The 25,263-nt window shown below is 44.6% G+C and overlaps 1 protein-coding gene across 3 annotated transcripts; it reads right to left on the bottom strand.

Annotated features, from left to right (window-relative positions):
• Positions 1 to 9,421: 9,421 nt before the first annotated feature.
• mapk6 (mitogen-activated protein kinase 6) lies at positions 9,422 to 24,036 on the bottom strand. 3 transcript variants are annotated; one of them, XM_079283444.1, is made up of 8 exons: positions 23,872 to 24,036; positions 19,502 to 20,376; positions 19,067 to 19,384; positions 13,345 to 13,489; positions 12,774 to 12,938; positions 12,434 to 12,629; positions 12,045 to 12,162; positions 9,422 to 11,783 (listed from the first exon to the last, which is right to left on the bottom strand). In XM_079283444.1, the coding sequence occupies exons 2-8, from the start codon at positions 19,736 to 19,738 to the stop codon at positions 10,695 to 10,697; spliced, it is 2,268 nt and encodes a 755-aa protein (XP_079139570.1). In that variant the 5' UTR covers positions 19,739 to 20,376; positions 23,872 to 24,036; the 3' UTR covers positions 9,422 to 10,694. The 3 variants fall into 3 exon arrangements, with proteins under 3 accessions (XP_079139570.1, XP_079139571.1, XP_079139569.1); XM_079283445.1 differs by lacking the exon at positions 23,872 to 24,036 and adding an exon at positions 22,217 to 22,303; XM_079283443.1 differs by lacking the exon at positions 23,872 to 24,036 and adding an exon at positions 21,151 to 21,267.
• Between the last annotated feature and the right edge of the window lie 1,227 nt (positions 24,037 to 25,263).

The raw sequence follows: 25,263 nt of genomic DNA, 5'->3' as shown, positions 1-25,263 counted from the left end.
GTTTGAAACTGAACTTCTAAACCAACATGGACTAAAAGTCCTTAAATGGCAACTCGGCAAAGAACATCTGCTTAGGAAGCTCAGGCAGACCTTTCAGGTGAGATTATTTTATCAGTGATGACTTAAGTTTTAATTGTCATGCATTTCACAACAACTAAAGATTCATGAATTGTACTTGTGCCCTTACTATGAAGTGTCGCCTTTAACAGGTTGTGCTTTGTGTCCACCCACCGTTTCAGGTGCAACGTGAGGATTTCGGGAGGTTTGTCCAAACAAGTGAGGACCGCTGTTTCTCTCCTCTCCCCACACACCGAACACTGCATCTGCTCTGCCTCGGTCAGGATAGTCTGCTCGAAGAACAGCGACAGGCAATCCTGCACAACGAAGAGGCAGACATGAGTGGGGAAGCACCAAGACCACCAATATCTTAAAGAACGTGACATGAGTCTGGCGGACGTTTGGCGCAAAGCGGCACCTGCAGGTGTTAAAGGGTACCTGGATGGAGCACTTAATGATGCCTGTTGGAATCGGTAGTGACAGTACAGTGAAGGTCTGAGTGCTGTGTGTCTGGAGGCCGCAGTGCATGCAGAGGGTCCTGTAGCCGAGCTGGCCCTCGAACAAACGTGAGACGACGGTGGTGGACTCCGTCGCTGCGGTGGCACAGCTTCTGTTCTGGTCTCGCCTCGGCTGTCGTATTGAGGAGCGCATCGGGCGCTTTGCAACCTTGTAAACAAACAGACACAGATCTGCTCATTCTGTGAGGTGTGGTGATTGGCCACAGAGAGGTACCGCGTCGTGGGCGTGTCCCGCCGCACCTTTTTGAGGTCGTCGTGGAGTGCGTTGAGGAGAAAGAGCAGCAATTCCTGGGCGTCTTGTTGGGAGTAGTTGTTGAACTGGGGGAGTATGGAGCACATCACAGACCTAGCCTCCGCAGGGGCACAGCTGGAGCTGCTTCCCAGCCACATCTCCTCCAGCAGGCGGACAAACATCTCGGCCACACGGCACTTCGACCTGCTTGGAGAGAGGTTACACCGCTGGGAAAACACGACAGTCTCTGACAGAGAGTCGGAGAGAGACGACGGGGGGGGGGCGGTCTTACCTTCCCAGCTCTTTGCGAGTGTCCTGATTAAGGAGGTGCTCCACGAGGGGCACAGTGGAGCACAAACACTGTAACACAGCATTTAAGTAGCAGGAGTTGCCCGAGTTGTCCAGACCGCACACTCCTGCTCTGTTCCACCCGTGCAGCCGCACTGCAGAGCTGCAGCCTTGTTTCTCATTTTCCACCACCTGACCACGACTGATGCTATTTGTCCTGCAAGACCAGTGAACAGAAATCAAAACCTTTTCCTCAACGCTGCACATCATTTGATGTAGTCTCTCAATAGTTCATATTTGCATTTTGGACAGAAGAAATTTATAACTCATAACATAATCAGTTAATTGAAAAAAAAAAACCAGCATATTATTAAATATTGATAATAATTATAAGTCACCACCCTCATATTAAAACGATGAACCCAGTTTACAGCAATAGACTAATAGCACAAACATCACGTCTTAATTAAATGACAAATTGTGCACTATCCTGAGAACATGTCATTCCACATTCTGGTTTGTTTGTCTGCCATATTGAGTCATTCCGAAATGTGTTCAGCTGAAGTTGCACTGAAATCAATTGAATTCAGAATAACCGAGACTTCCACCGCTAGCCTCGATGCAAATATATTTTTAGGCTTCAAATGCTTTCAAAAATAGAAGTTATCACTCGCTTGCCTTTTTTCTTTGTTGTTTCAAACATGCAATACTGTGACGGCTATTATTAGCTTGAATAGAAACGTAAGAGTAAGACTGACCTTTGCTGAGAATGATTTGTGAAACCTGTCTCTTGGCATGAGCTGCTGCTTAGTCGTTGCAGGACGGGCACAGTGACGCTGCTGTCCACGGCCAGCTTGGAGGCCAGAGTTCTGGTGAACTCTGTCAGGTGGACCTGCCTGTCTGAGCCCTGCCTCTGCAGAGTGTGGAGCATAAATGTGTTGATGCAGATGACGTGTAGCGTCACCCAAAGGCCTGGCAGAAACACATCAGATCCCTTCAGGTCTGACGAAGGAAACAGAGCAGGTCCAGTCCAACCCTGCAGGTGGGCCACTAGTGGAGACGGTGAGTCCTCAGATCGGAGCTGATCGGGCACGAGTGGTGGAGATGAAGATGATCTTTCAACAGTCGGGGCAAAATGAATATCCACCCCTAAGCCAGAGAAAATGTCTGTGAGGCCCCACGCAGAGCTGTCCAGCTCAACCAGGTGTCTGTGGCTGCAGAAAGGTCTCAGCAGGTGTCTGACCACCTGCTCAACGACAGTCGTCCTGCTCTGCCTCTGGAGTCGCTCTGGACAATACAGATACATGTTACAGATGAACCCGGAGCTGGTGTCACAGAGGAGGGCAAGATGGAGAGCGCAAGGACCCTGCTGGTAGGAAAGTCTGTATTTCTTCAGCGCCAGTTTGTGACCAGGCGTGTATAAGGCCTGGTAGCGCCTGGTTAAGTGGCTACAGAACGCAGAGAGGGCTTCCAACTTGTCTCCATCCTCCAGTCTGGTCAGAGACAGGAGGTTGTTCTGGAAGCTGTTTCTCTTCAGGACGCCCTGCCATCCATCCAGTCTCAGGGTCAACTCTGAGCCAAAGCTGCAGTTCTCCCCTGCAGACAGACCGCTCTGCAGGACTATGGAGAACCACGTTAACGCCTCGGCGTACTCCTCCTCCGAGAGATCCGCACTCTGCTCTCTGCTCTGGTTGTACGACGGACGTCTCGCCCCGGGCTTCACTCCAGCGGCTCTCCTGATCAGCTCCCGAATGGCTCCTCTGTCCAGCACTTCAAGCAGGAGCTCTCTGGCGGTATGGTACACCTGGTAAGTGGGTCCAGTCTGAATCCTTGTGAGCGGCTTCACTTTTTTGGACCTGAATATATTTGGCAAACAAAAGCGGTCCCTCTGGGAGTCTCCATGCAGCTCGTCCACTAGGTGGCACTCCTCTGACGTCCAGGTGCACTCCCTCACGGACAAAGCTTTGGCCTTCATCTTGGCCTCTCTGCTTGGTCACAATAGAGTCCTCTGATCTGAAGCCACTATGACGTGTCAAAAAGATGTAATTGCCGTTCGCCTGCAGTCCTCCCTGTAGCCTGTTTTAGTTTGATGACAAAATGAGCCGATACCCAGGACGCAGAACGCGGTGTTTCTCTTATCCTATAGGCTGCCGGAGGAACAAGCTGTACATGTAAGTGTGTGTGTGTGTGTGTGTGTGTGTTGATGAGTGACACTCAGGAGAATCTGCTGTTGAGGTAAATCCCCAGAGATCCACTGTAGCCAGACAACTGTGTCTTACTTAGCAACCTGCAAACACAACACTTGAAGCGCAGTGCACCTTTCGTGCCATGTTGGTGTCCTCAGCGGACCATTGGGAAGCCAATAGGAACCCTGTATCTTATCAGTTTGCTTCATAATGTGTCATTATTTGAGGTCTAAACTTTCATACACTCCTTCAGATGGGACTCTGTAGAATATATTTTGAGAAAAAACAACGCTGCATTAACACACGCGTGACAATTGTAGAAGCTATTACTTTGCTTGACTGTTGAAGGCACACACACACCAGCATGTCTACAATTGTTGGTCTAAATCGCTGCTGCTGCTACTATTTGACCAATAGGTGTTGCAGGTTGGACGAGAGGTGCAGATGTTTTATTTGTGGCTTTGAATTTCCTGGTTTTAGGGGCATTGCAGTCAATGACAGTGTTCTTGTTTTACAGAACTCTTTCCATTGGGGCAGGATCAGTTCAACTCATTAAGTCTGGACAATTTCAGCCAAGTTATTCGGCTAACATTCTGTGTTTTGACAGAACACATTTATGCTGCTAGAGTAGCTCTTAAAATTCCCCACACGGGACCAGAAGGGTCTGTTGTAAGCCTTTAGCTTTGGCTTCAGCACAGTTGCAATATTCATAGCTGGTTGTCAAAAGATATTTCTCAGCATTGTTTTGCTTAATTAGTATCAAAATGAGTTCAGGTCCACAAAGTGTCCAGGTTCATTTCAAAACGACCCTGCTCTTCTATTTTTACCTGTAAGAGAAGTAACATTTTAAGATGATATGACACTAACTCTGTGCATTTCTGACCTGCACAAGAATGACTAAACAAGTAGATAAACGAGCAATAACAGTTTCTCGGCAGCTGTCTTTGGAAAGTGTTTTTTTCTCCACGGTGCACTGCAGCACTGGGGCGTCGTGACAATACCCTGAATCAATTCCACTCTCAAGCTCAAAATATGTTAATCCATTAATATCAAAGGCCATCTTCTTTCCTTCAGTACGACCCTTTGAGCTTTCTGCGCCTCCTAATTTAATACCCAGTCATTCACACACAGAACACACACCCACTGTTGCTGGATGTGCTTTTATGTGGCCAGTTCATGTCACCCACACAATGGATAAGAAAACACACAAGTGATGATTTTATTTCATGTAGGAGTCTCAAGTAATACATATGTAGGCAGTGAAACACCACTCGAATGATCTTCTGAAAACACAATTCCAGCACCAGGCCTCACTCTTTCTTTCTTCCCTCCTTCTTTCCTTGCTTCCTTCCTTCTTATGCCGTGTTCACACCTTTAGCTGTCTATAGCTGTGTCTCTAATTCAATTCAAATAAGCTTCATTGGCTGTTCAGGTTACATTATTGCCAAAGCTAAATTACATATTCTAGAATAACTATATTTTACCTGAGAAAACAAAAGATAACTAGATAACAAATACACTTTAAACACACTATTTTACAGATGTAATCAATCTATAACATTTACTGCAGCGCTTGTAGCACCTCTTAATGCATGGCAGTAACAGTCAAAATGTTTTGCAGCTAATATTGCACGTACAATTTTCTCCCCACATAAATATGGCAGTTTCTCAGGATCTGGTAGACCGATAAACTCAGGATATATTAATTATTTTTTCAAAGGAAACTTCTCTGACATCCTTGTATGTCTCACCGTACAGTAAGAACAGAGATTCTGTCTCCACCTCTCTTATCTGACAAAGTGAACACAGCCTGACTGCCCTGATTAGTCTGTTCTGCCTGACGGACAGTTTCTATGGCTGTACATTGTCATTGTCGAAACGTTTTCCTCAGTTTCATCAGTTTCATCAGTCACAGTGATCAGGTTCTCCTCTGTTTACGGTCAAATGGAATTGTAATTTGCTTTGGTATTTTCGTCCCAATATTTGACAGTGTGGTCAGAGAAAAATGTCGAAAAAAGTGTGTGTGTGTGTGTGTGTGGGGGCGGGCATAGCTTCAGGATTCAAGCTTGGCACTGCAGGGCCTTGTACTGGTAGGACTGGGGGTCACTAGAAAGGTGTATAGTACCGGTATGTCAAAGAAATTATAAAAATTCATCGTATAATATAGTTTCGTTAAAAAACGTAATTTCATAGTATTTCAAAAAACATTTAATAATATTTGTTAAGTCAATAAATAGCCTTAGTATATATAGTATGTTTGTTGATGAATGTCGTAATAAAGTAAGTGGAAAAAGCCATTAAAGTCATAGTATATTATAGCAAGTAATACAAAAGTAATAGTATAGAATGTCACAAAAAGTCATTCAAATGTCAAAGTATAATATGTTGGAAAAACGTTTTACTGTAGTATTTGGGTTAAACAGTCTATACATAGTATGTCTAAAAATATATATAAAAAAGTCATAATATAGTATGCTGAAAAGTAATTAAAAAGTCAAAGTAGCGTACAATTTGCGATAAAAATACCACAGTATAGTCGGTCAAACATGTACATGAAAAGACACAGTAAGGTGTCATACAAATGTAATTATATAGTATTTATAAAAAACGTTAAAATGTCTAAATAATAATTAAAAAGTAAAACAAATCAGAAAATGGCAGTAGAACAATATGTCACATGTCGTAAAAAAGTCATAGTATTTCTGTACAAAACTTGTATAGTATGTTGAGAAGTCAAAATAAATCACAGTATACTTTGTCTAAAAATGCATCGTAGGCCTATAGCACGTCAACATTTTTTTATAGTTTGTTGAAAAAAATCATGAAGTCAAAGTTCAGTATGTTGAAATAAAATAGCATGACTAAAATAGTCATATTATACAATGTTGAAGGTCACAAAAAAGTCACAGTATATTATGTAAAAATAATTGTTAAAATATCAAATATGACTGAAACATACCTGATTTTGATCCTTTAAAAACTACCGTCTTCAGTAGAACTGTGTAACTGATCATGGATGAGGTCACATGGTCTGAATCTGGAGTAGTTTCATTATCTCTGCCCTCTTCAAACATCAAACGTTTTCTTTCAGCGTGCGCAGCAAGGATCATCACTGTAGGACGTAGCCAAGTGAAAATAAAACTTCATTTCCCTCCGTTTTGAGGTTGTGTTGTGCGTTCTGTTTGGTCATGCTGCATGGACGGGAAAAAAGCGAATTCATATTAAACAGTGAAGTAAATTCTACAAGACGAAATCTTCTACGCACAAGACATTTTTATTGCACTAAATTTAAAAACACCATATTTTGGGGCTTCCATTTGTTTGCACACAAAAGAAGAAATGTTTATTGTGGAAACTCTTCACCTAAACTTCTTGTCTTGTGCTTAATGAATGTTTACGAGGAACCCCTTATGCTACGAATAAGCTTTCAGAAGGATATTCTTTGACTGAGTGCACAAACTACAGTGTAAGCCACCATTGGTGTTCATTTGTTCAAAGAATACTTACACGCCCACATGTACTCTGAAACACCGGTCGATCAGTCTATACTGGCTGTGAACTTATCCTTGAACCTGCTATAACATATTTGGCCATTTGAAGGCAGCAGAAACAAGTTGTGAACACAGCATTGACAAATCCTCTCCTTTTATGGTGGTATGTCAAACTTCTTAGGAAACCATTTGCTTATTGACACACGTCCAGTCGCTACAGAGCAACATTTTCATTCCCTTGGTTTTGTGTTTCTGGCCACATGGCGAATGTAAGTCCAATATTCACTCTTTCAACTCTGTTTTTGGTTTCCACCAACTCACGGGGGAATTATCATTTTGATGCTAGACTGTCTGTTTGGTGCTGAGCAGGCAGCAGTTTGTCGAGCTTATTTTGCAGAAAACAGCTGCCTGCTGCCAAATCCCACGTCATAACCGCACGTAGCTTAGAAGTGGTATAAAATGATGCACTGATGTTGATGGTCTGCACTATCTGTGACTTTGTCTTTCAAAGCTTTCAAAGTGCCCTGAGAGGTGATGTCTATTTATAAAGGTACTTTGTGTTCCAGCTCTAGTATCCAGCTCTCTGCACAACTCTGGTCTGAACATGGACACGCATACTGGCATCGAGGTGCCAGTATGAGCAGCCTCATGTCGTAGCAGATAAATATCGGAGGCTTTGTCTCCACATGAAGACTGAGGAGAAATACAGTCGCAGCTTGCAGACGAAGTGGCATCAGAGTGGGAGGATGGAGGCGCTTGTCTCATGGCGGCGGTAAGCAGGAAGCCTGAGTGATGTCGATGGGAGTGTTGTCATCGGAGCAGAACAGCTGACAATTAAATCAGAAGCATCACATCGTTGTGTGAAAGAGAGCAAAGACTGAGAAGCGCCAGGAAAGAGATGACGGAGGACATGTGAGGCGGTGGAGTTTAAATCACACATTTTGACCTATTTAGTCTTGAGGCGCTCTTATTTCGTCACTTGGCACAAATCAGGTACCTTAGCTTCCATCAGAGTTTTCCAGGAGGGTTTAATCTCTTCTGAGGATTCTAATCGTTACCAGGAGAGCAGATAAACAACACAGAGCTGGCCTCATTTTCCCCAGAAGGAATGGACGACGGTGGAAAAACTCAAGCTGTAGCTGATTATGTTGAGACAGGCAGCTCCAACCTTTGGACCGCAGCTTTTCCCTCGTTAGATGTTGTTTAAATGACCAGTCTGGTCAGAGAGCTATTCACATGATGAACCCGTTTTCAACCTGTTTTGCTCATGTGGACAAAAGGTTAAAGTTTCCCTTTTTATGGCCCCACCATGAGCCACACAAAAACAAAAAAAAATAATTATAATAATCAAATTATATAAATTGTCAATATTTGTGTTTTTGAACTATGGAATGTACCCAGTAATGTGTGTAAAATATATCGGCGCAAAAGATATGTTTTCCTGCTCGTCCTCTCTGCCTGTCTGCTCGTGCGCTCTGTCTGTGTGCACGACACTCTGAGAACGCGCAGCTTGGGGGGCCTCATCGTTTTGGCCCAATCGTTTTGGTCATGCTAATAACTTATTTAGCTTTTTAAAACAACGGGGACGGATCCAGCACGGACAGTTACGGGAGTGAGGGATGAGGAGGTAAGGAAACATGAGAACACCAGGGTAGGGAGTGAGGGATGAGGAAACATGAGAACACCAGGACACACATGAGAACTCTGTCCAGCTACATATTAGACAAAGTGAACATATTTTCTTCTACATAGCTGTCCTCAGTCTCATCTGCTTAACTTGGTCATGGAGGCATCAACATGTAATAGAGATGTTAAATTAACAGTGAAAACTCATCACAGCTTAATTTAACATCAGTATTCATAATTACACTTCATGTTTACTTCTCCTGATCTTTACCTCCTATAACGAGGTCCATAGGGGCATCTCAATAAATGAACATGTTATATTATATAAGTGTTATTTACTGATTGTTTTCGTGTTGGAATACATGTTAAATATTTAACTGCCAAGTAAAAATGCGTGTTTGATACTTACATTTTTTTTTGCATTAAATCATACTGGGATGTTTGCTGAAATTGATAGGATGGCCCTACCTAGAACATGTTCCACCAGCCGCCACTGCAAGAGACACTAACATGACCCTCAAAGAAGTCCATCATGTGATCCCCGAACTGACCATCGGGTGACTTCGACGAGGTCACCTCAACCTGCAGGAACCCGTCATTCCCACACAGTCCGATCGTCAGCTCGTCGAGTTCTCTCGGCGGCAGTTCAAGCTTTAGAGACGTTTGGAAACAAAGTAAAGCTGCCTGTGACGGGACATTACATGGCGTCATGCTGTAAGGTAATGCGTCACTATTGAACAACAGAAAGTGAACACTTTGCTCTGTAATCCTGCTCGTTTCTCTGCAGTGCTTCACACCTAAGAGCAGGTGGGAATCAGTGTCCCAAGTCGACGGCTCTGAAATATGGCGGACTGAGCCAGAGCTACATTTAGCTGCCGATTCAAAGCTCGTGTCCAGAGCGCTTGCGGTGTAATTTAGTCTGCCTGCTTTGACATTAAAATTGAGTCCAGAGGTGTCAGCATTTCCTTTCCACCAACAAGGCTCTTGAGGTCAGCAGGTCAGAAAGGAGACAGACAAGCTAAGCTCTTTGCCAGTAAGTTTATTTGGAGATATTTTGTAGAACAGGGGAACCAATGATTACAAAAGAAAGTCCATAAGTGTTCTACATGCTACACCTTAACCTAATTCATCATGCTTGCCTGGAAAAAGCACATAGAAATTTAACAAAAAAAACGTACAATTAAAACTGACATACTTTATACTCACCATTACTTTAATGTACCTTTCTCTTGCCTCCATGCACGCATTTCCTTTTAAACATTACACTTAGATAAAAAAAAAATTAAGACTTTTAGGCGCTTCTTTAAACCATAAAGCAGTTTTTCCATTAAAGACAGAGCGCACCTATAAATAATAATAAAAAAAAAAAAATGAACAAGAATAATGATATCCGTTTGGATAATATTGGTGGAAAATGGAAAGCCTCGACTTCGTTTAGAACATAACTGATGAATTTGCATCCTACCATAAAACAAAAGAACACTTAAAGACGCCCATATAGTGCCGAAATGAAAATGGAAGTCTGTCCAACTCATAGATCTTCAATAATCACATTGAAATAACACATTTTGATAAAATAAATATCGCACATCTGCTAGAAATAAATAATGATTACTTTTTTAACACCTCACTATGTTAAATGCTAAAGTGAGACCGATTTCATCTACGCGACCCCGATGGTCATGTGTGTAAAGCACTAGTGCGGCTTCGAGTGTCTCTCGCGGCTGTTACCTTGAGGTAGATAACACATTTACATTAACGCCTACGATAATGGTTGCTGCTGGCATCATGTGTCAGATTTACAGTATGAAAGGGATATTTTGGAAGCTTTCTTCAGGGAAAAATGTCATGAAGTCAAACGGAAAAAAAAAAGACATCCAAATCCCCCTTTTTTTCCTCGGCATCTCCACCCAGGAAAGGCAATGTTGGTGTCTAGCCCCTTTCCTTACGTCACACCACCATCCATCTTTCTTCTAGTTGCTTCTCTCCTGCTTTCCAGTCTTCTACAGTACTTAAGTGTGCAAGTGACATGCCAGTTTAGCAATGAGGACGCAGACATTAACTCGTGAAGGCCTGGTGACCAAGGCTCAGAGTGACAACCCAAACTCTTTAAATATAATAAATCACCCCTCAACTCTTAAAAAAAAAAAATAATAATTAAAAGTAACCATAATAAAAAAAAGGTATGAAATGATTCAAGTTCAATAATATACCGTATTGTTAAAAAACAAACATAACTAAAAAAAACAACATAAACAAAACTGCCTAGATTTTGTGTCGGAGGATATATATTTCTTTAATTAAGATGCTTGAAGATGCTGCTGTATGTTTTGTGGGCGACCTGTGGGGAGCATTTGACAGCGCAGGGGGTGAGGGACGCCTGGATGGATTTTAGCGGCAAGTCATCGGTGCTGTCAAAGCCAGGCAGGGCCAGAGAGTCCAGCTGAACATTAAGGACAATCTCCGTGTTCCTGCCGAGGAAGCTCTCGTCCAGCTCTCTCCCCTCCGAGGGCTCCGTCTCCGAGCTGGCCACGGTCTCTCCGGCCCCCTCTTCCTTCCGGCTGAACAGGCGGTCCAGGTAGCTGGTGTACGTGCTCTCCTTCTGGAGCTGGTCCTCTTTGTGAATGTCCCAGCATGCTTCGTCTATCAAACAGCCGTTCTCCCCGACTCGCTCCCCACAGCCGAAGCTCTCCCAGGGCTGAGCGGGCCAGGCCCCGTCCCCGCCGACGACACCCGACCCTCCTCCGCCCAACTGGGCGAGGTTGACCAGGCACTTCTCCTCCTTCTCCTGCCTTATGGACTTGGACATGGAGCCCGAGCGGGGAGCCTCCAGCTGGGAAACGGAAGAGTTGAGCTCGTTCAGGAGGCCCACCTCGTGGAGGAGGGCCACCTCCTGACAGGGCTCTGGCTGCAGGCTCAGTTTAATGGTGCTGGCAATGAAGGAGTCAAAGTCAAAGCCTTGGTTCTGCTGGCCTTGGGGCTTCTCCGTCTGGTGTTTCTCCTGCTCGCTGTCCTTCTCCACCGGACTCTGGGTCTTCTCGGCCTCCTGCAGCGCGATCTGGGCCTTCACCAGCCCGTTCTTCTCGCACTTGCTCTTGGCCTTGCCCTTCTCCTTGCTCTGCTGCTCCTTCCAGTTGGAGAGGTCGATGATGAGCTTGGGCTCGTAGTAGTGGTTGACTTCACTGTCCCTCCAGATGAGGTTGTCCAAGTAAGAGGACGACACAGCCTTGTAGTTACAGGTGTGGCTACATTGCAAGTCACAGTATTTGTTCTCGTGGTGGTCTTCCTGCCAGGATCGCTCTGGCTGGAACATGGTGGAGTAGTCAAAGGACGGCTCATCCAAGAACTTCTCCCGATCTCCATCAGCATATTTACGAGGATCCACCTGGAAACGGACAACAGCCACCAGTTAGCCTCAGCAAACTCAGCAAAAAGTCCATTTAAAATCAGTCATGTTATCCCTGTAAAGCTTTGGATTGCAACACTGGAAGTATTTTCAATTTTGTAGGTATTCTTTTTTTAGAACACTATGCATCCTCACATTTGGGAAGCACATTTGCATACTATCTAAAGCATTAAAATGTGTATAAAGTAAAGATAAATAAAAACTACTTGTTCGAACAGGAGTATGAAGATTCAAACACACCTGAACCTCCTCCTCGTCCGTCACATCAGAGAGAGCCCGCGGGTCGACCTGAACTTCATCTGGGTCGTGGGTGCTGTGCAAGTGCCAGTCCGCCTCCGACAGCTGGCTCTCATGATACCTGAGAAGAGTATCAAAGAGAGACTTCAGTAACCAAACACGTGCACAAAATGACAAAACTCCATTACAAGATCTAACTATGCAAGCACACCATGTTCGTTTTTTCTGGTCACGTGATCTGCATATTCATATATTTACTGCTTAGTTAGAGAGCAAAGCAAAATATTCCCCACTGAAACGAAAGCTCAAAATGTCAGACCATGGGAAATATATATAACTTTGCATGTGTGAGCCTGGTCACAGAGAGCAGGTGTTTGCGAGAGAGAGCATACCTGTCCCAGGTGTGGCTGTGGCTCTGGTCCATGAGCAGGATATCATCTACTTCGTCCTCAATGTGGAAGGGGTGCAGAGAGACGGGCTCGTCGAGGGGGAAGGAGTAGTCAACCATATAGGGGTGGGCCAGGGCCTCCTCCGCAGTGAGACGATCCATGGGGTTAAAGGTCAGGATCTTCTCCAGGAAATCCAGGGCTGCAGAGAGGGAGGACGTTGAGATCATCAAGTAAGAAATGTGAATTATGAGACACGAGATCCTGACCCCTGCCTTTGGTCTGTGTTCACGACAATATGTTGAGCTTGTGAGCAACTGTGAATGAATAAGGAAGTGGTACTCACCCTGGGGACTGATGTCAGGCAGCAGCTTGGCCAGCGGCGTGTGAGGCTTGGACATGTCGTTGCGGATGAAAACGGGGATGACGCTGTGGAGCTCCTGTCGGTCTTCCTCACGCAGCACGGGGATGGACTCCAGGATCAGCTGCATCTGCTCCAACTCGTGGGCTCCTGAAACACCAGGCAGACAAACGTGAGACACTCTCTCTGAAGGGTCACACAACACTGAACAACTGCGTGACTGAGTGACTGTATTTTGGGAGAGGCCGAGCGCAGCCGATCACGAGAACAGAGATGTTATTTGTCTTGTGTTCAGCTCAAGGCAATTTCGAACAAATAAGAAGAGTCCGCCTCACAGCTCCAGCTGCATGTGCAAAAGACTGCAATCGGGAAAGTAAAAGCAAACCGACTTTGGGCCAATGTCTCGTTAGTTCTGAACAAAGACCTTAACATATGCCTCAGACCTGTTCTCCATATTTACCTCAGAGTCACCCCGTCTGGTTTTAAAGACTACTTGCTGGTACGTTTGTGTGAGGCGTTAAGTGAGTCAGAGGCAGGAAACAAAGTCAACATTTACCTGCAAAGAGGGTTTTCCCTGTGAGCATCTCTGCAAAGATGCAGCCAGCCGCCCACATGTCGATGGCTTTGGTGTAGTTGTTAGGAGACAGCAGCAGGCGAGGAGACCTGTACCACTTGGTGACCAGACCTTCAGAGAGATGGCCCTGTGATAGAAGGGGACATGGCATATTTAGTGGGACTCTTATGAGGAAAATAACTTTTTTTTTGAAAGTTACAAGAAAGCATAACAGACAGATTTCCCCCCCAAAACCACTGGTTCGTTCACAGCTAATGAGGCTCTAAAAACTAATTTCTCTCAGTAACAGATAAAATGAGGTTGACATGACTTCCCTGTGCCTCCGGGTACGCCACACACCACTGCTGCTAACACGAGTTCCAGAACAAACCATGCCTGCTGGTCCGTGCTAACCTTGATAACCCCTCGTGCAGTCTCCTTGGCGGACCTGCTCTCTGCTGGTCACGTACGCAACACAGCATGGCGACAAAGACCCCAGAGAGAAAAGACAGATGAAAGGGGGGAGATCAGACATGTCAGCAGTCAGAGAGAGCGGGATAATCCCCCGCTGCCACACTCTCCACTGACCAGTGACACCAATCTGCACTCCACTCTCACACATAGCAGGGCACTGAACACAAAGGAAACTGACCTGTGTGCCTGCACACACGGGGACATTGGGGGATGGGAGGAGGTAAAACAACACCCGCGCTGCCCCCCCCCCCCATGCAGTGGAAGTCTGTGGTCAGACTAAAATGGTCTGCTCACCACCGAGCCAGGCTTTAGTTTCTGCCCTAAGTTAGCCGCAAATACTTTACGTCACACTATACTCGAGTGCGTCGCTCCTGTTTTGATGTGCCTATAAATGACTCGCCATGTAGACTGTATATGCAACTCCCGTCTTCGGGTTAGCAGCTAATATGTATGTCAGAGTCCAGCAGTGGCTTTAACAGTGAAGCTTATGGGGAATTACAGGGCCGGTAACACCTAAGACTCAAACTTGCAAAGCAGTCCAGCACCCAATCTGAGAAACAGCCAATAAACTGCATGAATGTGGTCACAGTGGAGAAATATCTGCAACCAGCTTAGCAGATCATTGCAACAGATTTAGATTCGGTTATCTTGAGAGAGTGTTGGGTCACTGCAGCGGGACAATTCTTTGGCAGATGGACTCTGAACTAAAAAAAAAAGGAGCAGATTAGAGTTTGCCTACCAGCTGAGGGCATTACAGTGCATTAGCTGAACACTCCAGCTCGCCCCTTACTTTTACTGATCTCCAAGTGTGCCACTAACTACAACGACACGGAGGCAGGAGTTAAAGCGTCAGTCATCTCAATACCGCTGGCAACAGTTGGCGAATAACTTAACCGCCTGATCTAGATCAGACCGGGCTGACATTTAGTGACTCATAAAAGGCTCCCTCAGTGTTTCTGGCTGCGGTTTATCACAGAAACCCTCAGCAGGTCTGACCACATGTCAGCAACGGTGGTTGGTGACGAGTCAGTGAGATCACCACCAGCCCAGCCTCCAATTGCAGGATGAAGCTGTGCTGCTTCACAGAAGCCAGTGACTGAAGATTTCCTTGCTGGCACTGAATGTATTTTAGTCTTAACCCACCCACCCACACGTGAATAATTTCACAGGCAAGCCACTGTAAATAGCAGTAGTGCTGGGCGGTATACCGTTTTTAATTTCCCCTATGATATGAATTTTTCACACCGTCATACCGGTGCACAGCCGAAACAACTGCTGTAACTCAACAGGCAGCTAAATATATTGTTCGTCGCTATGAGAGCTACAGTCGGAGTTACTTGTCTTAAGTGTATTGAGAGAGACCTCTAATCACGGTTCTAACAACAATTAATAACCTACAACTAACGCTCTTTAACAGGGCAAAACACCACGACACAACAGTTTGTGACAAATAAACAATTTGTAACACTAATAATTTATAAAATTTCATCGCCGAACGACATGCAGCTAGCCAGCTAGCACAACAGTCTGTTAACAGCGAGAGGCTCCGTCACTACAGTAACGTCATATTAACGAACAGAAAAGAGCGATGCAGGATGAACAAAGACAGACCAGAGATGCACCGATAGAGTCTGTGCCCAAGAGAGGAGCTGGGTCTGCTCTTTGGAAGTGTTTTGGTTTTAAAAAATCCGACTTTTTGCAAGTTTGTCGAGCCACTGTTGTTGCAGCTGGTGGTAACACGAGCATCTTACTCCATCACCTCAGCAGAAAACATGTGTTGGAATACGAAGAGTGTGATGACGGCCGTCGGATTCGAGGCAGTCAACCAGTAACGTTAACGAGAGTAAAACAGGGAAGCCAAAGGATCAGACATCGTTTGAAGAGGCATTTGCTCGGGGCACTGCATATGACAAGAAAAGCAAGCGGTGGAGCGACATTACGAACGCAACAACGATCCAGCTATGCAAGGACATGGTTCCGCTACAGGCAGTCGAGAAAGACGGGCTCAGAGCAATGATTAAAATACTGGATTCAAGGTACGTCTTACCGGGGCGACAATACTTCAGCCAAACTGCTTTCCCAACATTATAGGAACAAACGAGCAAACCCTCTAGTAATCAAAGCCTTTATAAATGATAACATTCACGTTATATGTACTTCTGACAGTAAAGTAAGCCACTATAAACCTATATAAAAACACAGTCAAGGAAAAAAATCTGAAAGGTCTGATCACCATACTTCTTGCTATTTTTGGTTCCATGATAAAAAACAACTATTAGTTGCAAGAAACTGCAGGATAGGTTTAAAGCTTGGGGAAATAAGTGAAACCACGTCTCTGATATTTATTAAGCCATTAGTCGACCTCCCAGCATTTTTACGGTTAGATCCTGTGAAGTCTGGTGCCAGACAGGCCTGTTGCTGGGTGAATATTTAGGTCAAGTGTGTGTGTGTGTTCGTTCTTGCAGCTGTGGTTTTGTAAAAGACCTCTGTGAACCTTCCACCGCCTTCTTATAAAAGTCATGAAAGTGTCCCTGTTATTATCTCTTTACAACAGATCGAATAAACACATTCTGATGTAACCAGTGAAAACTAGACTGGATGTCCCCTTGAAAACACATGTTGCCACACTGACAGATGTTATATCACTGTGGTACTATATGGTACATGTTAAATGCGTTGCACTATCCTGGAGTAACCTTGTGTAAAACCAAAATGTCTTGCTTAAACACAACTAATGCTAAACCTAAATGGGTGCGTGTTATATCTACAGTACTCTTGTTAAAAAAGGCGGTTACAACTGGAAACACAGGCAGCTTCAAATAAGGCCTTGAGAAAGGCTCCCACAGCAGCACAAAGGGCTGGCTGGGAAAAGGAGGGGAATCAGGGTTGGAAAGCTGGATGAGGGCACGTGAATTCTTGCCATTCTTGATCCTGGGCCACCGCGAGGGCTGGCCTTAAGGTTCACACAGGCAGGAACAGCCTGCTTTCTCAAAGGAAAGACATCCCAGAAACACAGGTACTCTTGGCAAGCTTCATACAGTATACTTGGAACAGAACCATTCAGGATCATAAACCTGATGGAAATCATGAGGAGGTGGTTTTTCTGTCAACCCAAATGATACAAATAAAATAGTAAAGTGGGCAATAAAGCTGGAACAAATGCCTTGTGCCTATAGCACTGGTGCATAAATCCATACAACACATTACTGATACTACACAAAGTGAGGTTCGCTGGCAACGAGCCCTTCTTTATTTAGGAACAACATTATTCAAATAACATGTACTCTGTCACCCAGCTGCCCCGACTCCCCCCGTCTACTAGAAGTAGAGGGTGGTTGTGAAAGCAAATGTGCCTCCAGTGATTCCGCCACAATGTTCTGCCAACACTGAAACCAACGCCTCCACACTCCACTGGGCACCATAGTGTCATTTGGGGGTGATGGCTGAATTTCCAAACAAGCCTCATTTTCGTCTGAAACGCCAGACACGCACACTCAATCAGATGAACATAGGTGCCCTGAAAAGGCGGCTGGTCGAGACTTCACAGTTCTCCCTCCCCCCACCACCATTGTTATCATAGCAGAGACAGACGAATCGCAGCAACACGGTTTGGAAACGACAGCCGGGTCAAAGCCCGTTAAAGTCAGTCTGACTACATGACTACAGCATTTGTATTCTTGACAAAAACAGAGCAGCGGTAGTCTGCCGCAGTGCTACGGCAGACAATAGTCAAACACAAGAGAGCTGATCCCAGCCAAGCAGCTTTTCAATGTTTCGTATCAGGAAAAACTGCTTGTATAGAGGGAAAACAGCCCACATGGCAAACTCTGATGTAAGGGAGAAGTGCAGTAATGCTGTGTGGGTGGCTATAGTGACTTAACTGTGTGAGAAACTTACTTCTTCCCGGCAACTACAAGACCTCGCCTTCCTCTTTCTATTGCAGAGATAGCTATTGCCTCCAATTAACATATGACTCATGTGAAAATATAGAAATCTGAGCTGAAAATGTGACTAGACTACAAAAACATGATGGTGGTGTGCTGGAAATGAGCAGTTCTGGTAAACAAGTGTGTGTAAGTTTGTCTCAGAGTGACGTATGCTGTAGCAGGAATCCAGGCTGTGTAAGGGATATGAATGAGGCAGACCCAGCCAGAGGGATCTCATCACGTGAGCCCACTTCAGACCCTTCAATGACTAATCTGAGACACACGCGAGTATCTGACTGCCTCTGCGCTCGGAAAGAGATCCAGCAGCTAGCGAGAGAGAGTGGGGGGAGGCATTTCCTCACATCACACCACCATATGGCCTTTGACTGGAATTTCCCCATCCTTCATAAGGTGACAGAAACACACAAGGGCAATGCAGGCCTTCCACCTGGCTACAAGTAGACAGGATGCTCCACACTCTTCTCACACAAAAGACAACCACAACCTACTGCTACCATTACACTGCCTCACAAACAAAACTCTGGGTTTAGAGAGAGCATTCAAATATGTACATCTCGGATTGGGTGTGTCAACATCTAGCTTTTAATGCCCTGGTTTACATTACGTTTGCATCTGAGACAAGGAAAGGGTCGGTAACACAAAGAAAACAGCCTTCTCTGAGACCCAATATGCTTGACTCACAGGTGTGGAAATTAAGTAATGACGCTGATACAAATAAATCTGTATATATTGTAAAGCAGAACGTCCGTAACTGATCCGCTGCAGCCTGAAGCGTTCAACATTCCCATTAGAAGCTAACAAAGGCTCAAGGCTGAACCTGCACGTTTTGGGAATGCTACATTTGAATATTTGCTGTATTTTTCTCACCTAAGAACGAGGATTATCTTAATCTTTGTTAAACCACAAAATCATGGACTCACGCATCTGTATATTTAGACTTGTAATGGAGCCCTTTTTCACTTCAAACTTTATTCACCTAAAAAGTTCCCATGGCTGGGTTTTCCGCAGCCTCACTTCTCCTGACAAAGGAAATAGAGGCGTTACCTCAAGGAACCACATCCTGTCTTGTTTACTTCCTGCTGTGAAACTGTCACCGTGGGGGTGGGAACCACGTTACTGGGCAATAAAGCAAACATCATGTGTCAGAGCAACAAAGCACTCATCTTTAGGAAACCATTTGCTATATCTGCTCTTCTTAAAGCTCTTCTTTGAACAGCATTTCAACAGTCATCGCAAAGCCCCATTAAAAAAATAAAATAGCATTCTCTCCTCAAACACAACAGCTACCCAAAGACTGGCCATACCTTATGAGAATAGTGTGGGTCCATGATACGGGCCAGCCCAAAGTCCCCGATCTTCAGTACCAGGTCCTCTGTGTTGACAAACAGGTTTGCAGGCTTGAGGTCGCGGTGCAGCACATTGGCAGAGTGGATGTACTTAAGGCCCCTGAGGAGCTGGTACATGAAGAGCCTGGCATGGTCCTCAGACAGAAGGCCCCTCTCCAGCAGCTGACACAGGTCCGTCTCCATGTACTCCTGCACAATGTAGACAGAGTTGACCTCCGTCAGGGACACCACATCCTCCGTTAACCTGCGACCGTTGGGGCCCAATGTCTCAAACACCTGGTGACATAAGAAGACGTGTCAGTGTTGAACATCAGTTTTTAATTTGGACACAAGCTCTTTTTACAACCCCAGAAAATCAGATTAATTCTCTTTGCTTTTTTTGAGCAAACGTACCTTGACAATGTTGTCGTGGTCAAGGCGTCTAATAATCTTGATTTCTCGCAGGGCGTGCTTCACACTCTGGGGGTCCGTCAAGATGATTTTCTTCACGGCTACACGCTTGTCACAGTCTGTGTCCACGGCTGAGAACACCAGGCCGTTCCCTCCATAGCCCAGCGGCTTCAGGTCCATGTAGCGAGAACCCAGGTCGAAGCCGTGGATGTTCATCAGTGACTCAAACTTCTCTGCCATGACGACTGTTTTCGGCTTTTACGCCAAGCTTCTGCTGTTTCTTAATGTATGGTCTCTTTGGCCCGTTTCCAAATGTATCACCGACAGAGGAATTTATCCGACAATCCCTCCACTGCTTCAGCGGCTGAGCTGACTGACCCCTGTATAGACGACTACTGAGTCCCCCCCCCCTCCCCCCCGCCGTCTATCTGTCACTTTCAGATTTGGGGCACTGATGTGTGGTGCAATCTTTGTTCCATCTTGAGTAAGGGGATAATATTAGAAATATAATTTGTCTTCCGATCCTGGATGTGTAGATATCTTTAAGTGAACAGTTTAAATAAACTAATGATGACAGACTGCAATGGAATGGTCTTTAAGGCCAATTAAAAAGCACAGAGACTAAAGTAAACTATAAAAGCATGTAGTTGCATCCTTACAGTGAGGATACATTCAGTGTTTGACTGGTCCTGAGCAGCTTCATGTGTTGTTGTTTTTTCTTCTGTTTTTGTTTATAACTAGTCAAGTCACCTGATCTATAAAACTGAAATGAGTCTGGCCTTTAAGTCTTCAAAATAATGTTTTACTCTCAATGATCAGGTGGCTCAAGTTCGCCACAGTCGCAATCAAAACTATCCTCCATTTTACTTGGGTATAACCTAAAAGACAAGAGAAAAACAACAAAAATAAGGTTAGGAACAAAACGCAATGTTGTGCCAGGATAGAAGGGTTACAAGTCCATAGTTTTGCAATAGTACTTTTCCACCGTTGCACGAAAACGTAGTGAAAGCTAGCTCTTAATAAACATGTTGGGGATTTCACAAGAGCCAACAAACAACAAGCCGACTCGTTCACCGGCTTTAGGTTCAACGTGGTGCCAGTAATGGAAACTAGACCTCCCCCACCCGGTTTAGGCGCTTGCTAGTCCGGTTTTTGGGTATCGATGAAATATAAAGAGATCAACCAGATAATTAGCTGAGGTTACATATCACACATTGAAGGAAAACGGTCTTAATTCTGAGCGTTAAATGTTCTTGGTCTTCATGGAGTCTGTGACTGGCAGGCGGAAAAAGTCAGGAATGGAAGCATCACGGCGAGCTGACAAGCTAGCTACCGAGACACATCCAGTCTACTGGGTCTTCTAATATGTCACAACATGACCACATACACCATATTATAAGGGAAACTACGATTTCAACGAACCATGCCCGTTTCATTAACATGTAAACGTGAGGTTAAAGAGAAATCCTCCGACAAAGTGAACAAAGGAGGTGTTGTTGGCGGAGGCTTCTGACTACGTGGTACGGCTCTCCTCGCGCTAAGCAGCACAAAGCCGACCTCGCTTAAATCGTTAAAAACGACCCAAATCTTCATTGAAATGGCATTCAATGTCAGTAATAGTGACAATAATAGACATATAGTACATGACTTACAGTCCGTATTCGTAGCATTAGATTCGTTATGTGCTTAATCAAACCCAGACGAGGTTTGACCGAGCTCCGCTGCCGCTCTGCGGATCCATTGCAATCGCCATTGAGGCTGGGCAGAGCGATGGAAGACAGCGTGACGTCACGACGCTGCCTTCAAGGACAGTCGGATATACCTCTACTACCGTGAGAATTCTTATCAATGTGATAGTTGAAGTGGTATTTTGCGGCAATGTTAAAGGATTGTTGGCCGATTTTTGAAATTATATGAAAAATATACAGTTACAAAAAGCAAATTGCAGCGCATAGTAAGTAGCAGTGCATATTTGTGGAAGTCTTAGACACCGTAACATATCAGATATTGTTGAGTATATTAGTAACACAACGCCTAAACGGTCGTTTTTACATTACACATGGGAGCTTCGAGCAGTACTTGAATGCAACAGGAGTCATTAACAACATGTGTTTGTGTGAGATCACGTGACAGCGGCGGATTCAAAATCCAACTCAGTATTTACAGGTTTATGGATGCAATGATAAGAGCATAGGTGCCAATAATATTCTGCAGTAAACAAGAGTGCTGTGATCATCTATATGTAGCATATCATCATAGCACGTTAAATAAAGTTAAACCACTGCTGCAAAAACATATATCATAGTCCTGTTAATAGGCATGGTCCTAGTAGAAACAAACATATGAAGAAAGACAGAAAGATGCTTGCTTGATTTTTTTTACCGCTCCTTAAAATGTGAACAAACTGGCCAATGATAAGGGATGAGGATAAATAATTGTATCCTATTTTACTGCCGAAAATGAGAGATGAAAAAAATCCAAAACTGGTGGGTACACAAAATGCTGCAGACCAGACGCTGAAAATCGCGTGTCTGACTTGTCCCTTCTTTGTCTTTGCTTTCTATTTTAATCATTTGCAAATATGGTGCTGTTTTCCGGAGTGATCCACGATTTGTTTTCCCAATTAGTTTTTGCCGTCGGTGGGTATTAACGTTGTTTTCGGATTAGGGCACGTAATGCATTAATGGTGTCAGTGAGAAAAATCGACGGTTCACTCACTGCGGCTTGCGGATTTAAAAAGTCCATCTGGCAGCGAGAAGCGCAGGGTGTTTCTCCGTCAGTTAGTCCGCCCTCACATCTAATCTCCGCGAAGTTTACACATCCCGAGCACAACAGAGTCAGGAGATCAAGGAAGGCGCTACTTTTCTCCGTTCAGATCCCTCATTCCGACTGCGGTGTCCTGTACTAGTCTACCGCGTCTGGTCCTCTCTCACTGTGGATGCTGTGACTGGCAGACCGATGGGCGTGCAGGCAGCAAGCAGCATCACAGCCGCAGCATTAGCATCCGCAGGCAGACCATGTGGGAACCCATGTGCCCGAGAATGCAGATCCCTCTCACAGGCCGGGATGGGCTCTGCGATGGAGAACAGAAACTGCATGCGGACTGAGCGGGATGCGACACACTCGGAGAGCGACTTGTTTCGGTTATTAGTCGGACCAGCTGAGAGAAGACACGATATACCTTTTATTAGCTCTTGTATTTTTGGCTGATAGTGAGATCGTGGTTCATAACGATGCTTTGTCTCGTGCAATAATATCGAGTAATAATATATAATTATAATATCTCACAAGATTAGCTAGATCTTAAAGAGCGATGACAATTGGGACTTATAATTAATGCAATTTAGAGCCTTATTTGGTTTGCTGATATATATATATATGTCTAAGTTAGGCCACTCTGAGTTTATCTATCTTGATTTATTTATTTTTTAAAAGAAAGGATAGTTTCAAGAAGAGTTTCTGTTTTTCATTCCTTAGGTTTACAATGAATATTTAGTAAATCCTGCTAAGATGAAACTTTATTGATCCAAGCTTTGATCCCCCTCCTCTATTGGAAGGTCAGAGGTCAAGTTAATGCAATGTCTTTGCTCGAAGGCACTTCAGTAAAGACTGACATCTTCCACACGTCAGAAACTAAGAGAGACAGCGTACATTTTCCTTTCATCAGACCATATTTCTTGCTCATATGATTACGTCCCACTGGCCTCTGGCACCATGGTTGCATTGCTTCTGATTGAAGTTACATTAATCATTAAAACTCTGATTTTTAGATAAGGTGTTGGCACTTGTGTGCCCATATGAGTGCTCTTTACCCTCCACGGTAGATGAATGAGAAGAGGTCAGGGTAAAGCTGACCCTATCTGTTGGTGTCAATTTCCTCACTTTCTGATTGTTTTGGAGATGACAGATTCAAAAAATAATCTTCCTCTTGTGTTATTTGTATCGCAGTCAGTGCAAAGTCTGCAGCAGGACTCCCCTTGTTCATGAGACAAAGAGTTGACATCAAGTCTTTGACTGTGTAAGTTAGTTGGGATGACATAGGCTACCAATGCCACTGCTGCTGCCATGTTGCTGCAATGCTTTGTGGTCATTAGACAAAACAAACACTGAACTGTTGCAAACTTGTTTGTTGCGTATCGCTTGTGTGACGAACGAAGTTGCTGTCTATGTTAATCTGCTGTTAATCACACTTTCACTTGCATAACATCATCATCATAACATCATAACAACACACATCACCACCTGTTCGCTTTGTTGAAGAGGTTTTGCCTAGAATCCAGGCAAAAACAGAAACATCCTCAACATCACTAACATGACACATTCATGCGTGTCTACTTGTCGCTTATTTCGTATGTAACCTTCCTGCCACTTACCAGAGCTGACATTCTCCTGAGACGACCCGAGCAACATGGTACAGAAGTTAACGGTCCATCCGGGAGGGTTTAAACTGTAAATCCAACACTGCCAGTTTGACCAGCAGACAGGTGAAGAGCGCAGTCGAGTGCCTCCCTGTGTACGTGACTCTTTTGTCAGAGCTTTTGCCGATGTCTTATCCTACTCCATGTGCCTCTGGTTGTGAGGTGGCGCTCCAGGGAGAGTTAATATAGGCCAGGCCAGAGAGGGGAGGAGACTGCTCTGTGTATGGCTTGGCCTGTCAGTGTGTCAGATCCACCACCACGAGAGTCCATTTGCCACCACCTCTCTCTGTCTCTCTCTTTCACTGCTACTTTCTTACTCTTCTCTCTTTCCCTTTCCTCTTTTTCAGATGTGCTCCTACATTTCATGTCTTCATGTTTTGATCCAGTCTAAGCAGAAACCAAACAAACCTTTTGTGGTCTGCATTACAAATGTATTCCTCTTTCTGGGTGAGACCTTTGCAAACCCAGTTTTGGGGATTCATGATTTTTATCTGTCAGCTTAAATCAAAGGATTACACGCTCCTGATGTGCTGTGAATGCTCTGCATCTCTTCGGATTAGGAAAAGCCTCCAAAACACTTTTGAATTAAATGAAAAATACATGCTCATGCGGATTTTTGTCACTTTACTCCTCCCGTTTTGCAAAGAACAGAGCCTGCGATATATGTCTGTACCAGAAGGCACTTTTATGTGTCTGCAGTTCATCCTCTGAAGTGAAGTGTTTGTGTTTAATTGCTTTGCTGTTAAAACAGGCAACAATGGTTGCCTGTTTTCCTCCTGCTTCACAAATCACATTTTTTTTCCTGCTTTCTTTACTCACAACATCACATGGTGTCTGCCACTCTCTGCCTGCGAGACTGGCGCTGCTGGCAAGCACTCCCTCCTTCCGTCTTCATCTGCTTGTCATATGGCAGGATGCGGGTGTCTTGATGAACTGGCATGTTTGGACTGTAGAAGGAAACGCGTGTATTTGTGTGATATTTAAACCAGACTGCTGAGGGGTCTGGACCAGCTGTGTGTTATCAAAACATCTGAATGGACGTGTGAGGAAATGAGGGCGAAGCCGTGGGTTTCGCGGTGTTTGCATATGTTTTTTTCTGCCCACGCTCTTATTTTTTATTTTTAGCTCAGAGATTAATTCACGATCTGTGACGCCTGCAGCGTAAATCTGTGTGTATGTGTGAATCTACTGTAATGAACTCAAAGAATAGCCTGTAATGCTGCATGGACTCAGTTGATCAACACCCTTAATTAATGAATCACTGATTACCCTGAATAAGTGCAGGCAGATACCATGACATAACACAATTTACAGAAGCACTACAACACTGGCACTCAGAAGGATTCA

Source organism: Melanostigma gelatinosum (genome assembly GCF_949748355.1).
Source record: "Melanostigma gelatinosum genome assembly, chromosome: 2".
NCBI lineage: Eukaryota > Metazoa > Chordata > Actinopteri > Perciformes > Zoarcidae > Melanostigma > Melanostigma gelatinosum.
The sequence above is the reverse complement of the archived record's forward strand: the minus strand, read 5'-3'. Positions and strand labels throughout refer to the sequence as shown.